This window comes from Sitodiplosis mosellana, unplaced genomic scaffold, assembly GCF_009176505.1.
Source record: "Sitodiplosis mosellana isolate CC-2019 unplaced genomic scaffold, AAFC_SMos_1.0 Smas_scaffold_2171, whole genome shotgun sequence".
Taxonomy (NCBI): domain Eukaryota; kingdom Metazoa; phylum Arthropoda; class Insecta; order Diptera; family Cecidomyiidae; genus Sitodiplosis; species Sitodiplosis mosellana.
The window spans coordinates 260-3,986 of record NW_022597413.1 but is presented as its reverse complement, the minus strand read 5'-3'; the positions used below and the strand labels follow the sequence as shown (position 1 = coordinate 3,986).

At 33.6% G+C, this 3,727-nt stretch overlaps 1 protein-coding gene across 1 annotated transcript; it reads left to right on the top strand.

The window, feature by feature from the left end:
- The first annotated feature begins 2,270 nt into the window (after positions 1-2,270).
- Positions 2,271-2,675, top strand: LOC129571368 (uncharacterized). Its single transcript, XM_055451158.1, has one exon. The coding sequence runs from the start codon at positions 2,271-2,273 to the stop codon at positions 2,673-2,675; it is 405 nt and encodes a 134-aa protein (XP_055307133.1).
- Positions 2,676-3,727: the final 1,052 nt, after the last annotated feature.

Here is a 3,727-nt window from a genome sequence, read left to right as displayed (position 1 = left end):
TGTCTTTAGTCGATGAAATGACGCATTTTAATGCTGAAACACAATTTAATGTTTGTTTTGCTAAAGCCCAAGTGAAATTATTCGATGAAATGGTTCGATTTAATGTCTTTTTCAATTAAAAGTGGCGTATTTCAACAGCCAAATGTTATTTTGTTCAAGTTTTTTTTCTATTTTGTCGACGATTTTCCTTCACTGATTGAATTCTAGTGAACACACAGAACTGGGCTGATCGCAGTTAATTCAATTCAAGTCGATTAAAATGATCTTATTATTTTTCTGTTTCACTTTGATGCAATGAGCTACGATTTTTACTTTTTCGGATAAATAAAACTCAGAACTTTTTGTTCGACGTTGATTTGCTCTTTGCAGAAACTGTTTTCAGACAAAAATTTTTATGAATGTTTGATAAAATGACTTTTTATTCGATGATTTAGAACGCCTTTTTCTTCACTTTTTGCTTTATTATGATGGTGTATGAATTGTCTTTCAGTTTTTATTGTTTTATATTATTTTATTTTATTGTAACTTATTAAAAAAAAAATCCGAGCCGGAATCGCCATGTAGAATAAAAGACTTACTTATGATGTGTCATGTACGGCTGGAATGTAATATTTATATATGTGAGAATACAAACACAACTGGTTGGGTTGAGCTCTGTGTCGAATCTACTTTATTAACCGTTCTTGATACATTTCATAGTATCGGCGTGCTTGCGTCAACGGCATGCTTGCGTCGTTGCGCTACAGTATCCAGTACAAAAAAAGATGAAAGGAAAGAGTAGGATAGTTGTTAGCCTTGCCATGACTCCTATGTTCGGTCAATAAAATAAAAGGGAAGATTTTATATCTCTATAGGACTAATAATGTGGTTACGTCGCTTAGGTTAAGCGTTCGATCGATAATTCTGGTATTTTTTCCATTTTTTCTTGTTGGTTAATCACAATATCAGGAATCACTTCATTATAAATGTTGAAGTTTTCATACAAATTAATTAGTACCGCCGCCTTCAGTAACTCGCGCGAAAACCGACATAGTGCAGCATAGCACACCAATACCGACACAACAAACCACACGCACACAGACACGAATGATATTTAGTCATAATCTGTTTTGAATGCTGTCGCTGTTATTCTCGGTAGTTCTTTGCGAAACTAGTATGCAACACTAGAGGGCTACTAGTATGCAATAGCTTGACTGTTCAACAACTAATACATTATAAGTGTATAAGAATATTCCGACTTTGGTTAATCATTTCCCCATTTTGATAAATTATTTCCCCATTTTGGGGAATCAACCTTTTTAAAATTCGTCTCCATGAGAGTCGTAACGCTGACGCAATGCATTTCTGGCCTATGACATCAAGCCAGTATCAGCTGCGTATGCTGCGTCATCAAAATCGTGATAAAAAATCGGTATGAAATGTCACTATTTCCGTGTGGATGATTTTATGGAAGGATTTGCGACCGACCCATGCGGTATGTTTATTATCTTATCTTATAGAAAATTGGTGCATAGAGTGTGTATTTGCTGCTGAGCTGAATTTGTCGACTCAGGTGCCTAAAGCATTATATACCCGGTTGAAGTGCATGATAAAATGCATATGAATGCTTGTAATGATGATAAGCCGTTTGGAGGCTGATTGGTACAGCGTTATCAAAATTATGATAAACAGAACAGCGAGAGAAGGGATAAATCCAAAATGATACAGTCTGTTCACAAACGTCTACGAATTAAGTCTTAGAAATGAATAAAAATAAGTTGAAAAATAAATAAAAGCTATTTTTAGTTGTAACTGAGAAAAAACCCAACATAATCAAAATCAAAGATAAAAAATTACCCAAGAAATCAGTAACTCTAGATGGGAAAACCCGGTTAATAATCAGATGATTTATGGTCAGTAAATCAGCAAAAACCTTATCATTAAGATAATTTAAAAAAACCAAGTCCAATCTACTGATTGGACGAAGGAAAAACCCAGAAATATCAATTAAGAATCGAGTCAACATAATTAAGAAAAAAACATGAGTCATAAGAAATCATTGGAAGAATTATTTAAGAAAAGATGGCATTTAAATAAGCATAAAAAGCGAGACATTAAAAAAGGCAGTTCAGAATAGAAGCTCAAGAAGAATAATCAAGTTGAAATAGTTAAAATCATTCTTTGTTTTTAGATTAAAAGGGAACAAGTTATAGAGTGTTTGAATAAAGGGAAAAGGAGAAGAAGAAAAATACTAGTGTTTTATTCATAACGCTTTCATTAGTTGACAACAAATGGGTTTCGAGGAAAAAGTTGTATTAATCACTGGAGGAAGTAGCGGTATTGGTGCTGATGCTGCAATTCATCTGGCCAAATTGGGTGCAAAAGTTTCAATTGTAGGTAGAAATGCAAAAAGACTCGAAGATGTGGCAAAACAGATTAAAATTGCTGGCGGTTCAACTCCATTGGAAATTGTGGCTGATGTGACAAAAGACGCCAAACGCATCGTTGATGAAACAATTAATCACTTTGGAAAATTGGATGTATTGTTGAACAATGCTGGAATTACGAATAACGGTCGAATTCAAGACTTGAAAATAAAAGATTTTGATCATTTATTCGATATAAACGTTCGATCTGTCATCATCCTGACCCAACAATGTATACCACATCTTGAAAAAACGAAAGGAAATATATAGGATAATCTAAAATGGTAGTCTAATTAGGATAAATCTAAAATGGTCAGATAAGGTCTAAATTGAACCGAAGATTTTCTAATTTGGCCCGACAAAAATGACAATTTGAGCAGATAATTTTATTCCAATTTGTCCAGATAAATTCCAAAAAAAGTCAGAGAAAACTCTAGATTGAGCAGAGAAAAATGGATTCACTATTTTTCTGCTTTTGACAGACAAACTTGTCCAAAACGGTCAGATATATTTCCCAAAATGATCAGATAAAATCCTAATAAAACCAGATATACTTATTCGAAAATGTGCAGACTTTTTCTGATTTTGGTCGAAGATATTCTAATTTGGCCCGACAAGAATGACAATTTAAGCAGATAATTGTATTCCAATTTGGCCAGATAGATTCCAAAGAAGGTCAGAGAAAACTCTACATTGAGCAGAATAAAATTGATTCACTATTTTTCTGCTTTTGACAGACGCACTTGTCCAAAACGGTCAGATATACAGAAAAATATTTCGAAAATGAGCATAAATGAGTTCCGGTTTTTTTGACATGTACTGTATAACTAACGAAAACGAATTCTTTAGAATGTAAAAATAATGCAGCGATAAGGAAACGATATAGATGCTCATGCTAAGAGCAGAGACAAAAGTGAAAACGCCACACGGTTACGAGAAATAGCGACCGTTAAATGTCTAACGCATTGCGTTTAAATGCAACAACAATAATATTGCGGCATTTCAATTACATATATCACATAAATACTGACAAATACTGAAAAATATGTAGTTAAAATGCTTCAATGTGTGTGTTGTTGCGTGTGTTAAACGCAGCGCGTAACACATATAACTGTCGCTGTTTCTCAGAACAGTGTAGCGTCTTCACTTTTTTCTGTGCTCTGGGCCTGAACATATCGTTCTATATCGTTTCATATCGCTGCAATTTTTTTACATTTTGAAGTATTCGTTTTTGGTCTTGTTAATCAATTTTTTTAGTCATCAGTTTTATTGTGATTGTGACTGTGATTGTGTTAATTTTAAAAATATGGAGGGTGCAAAAA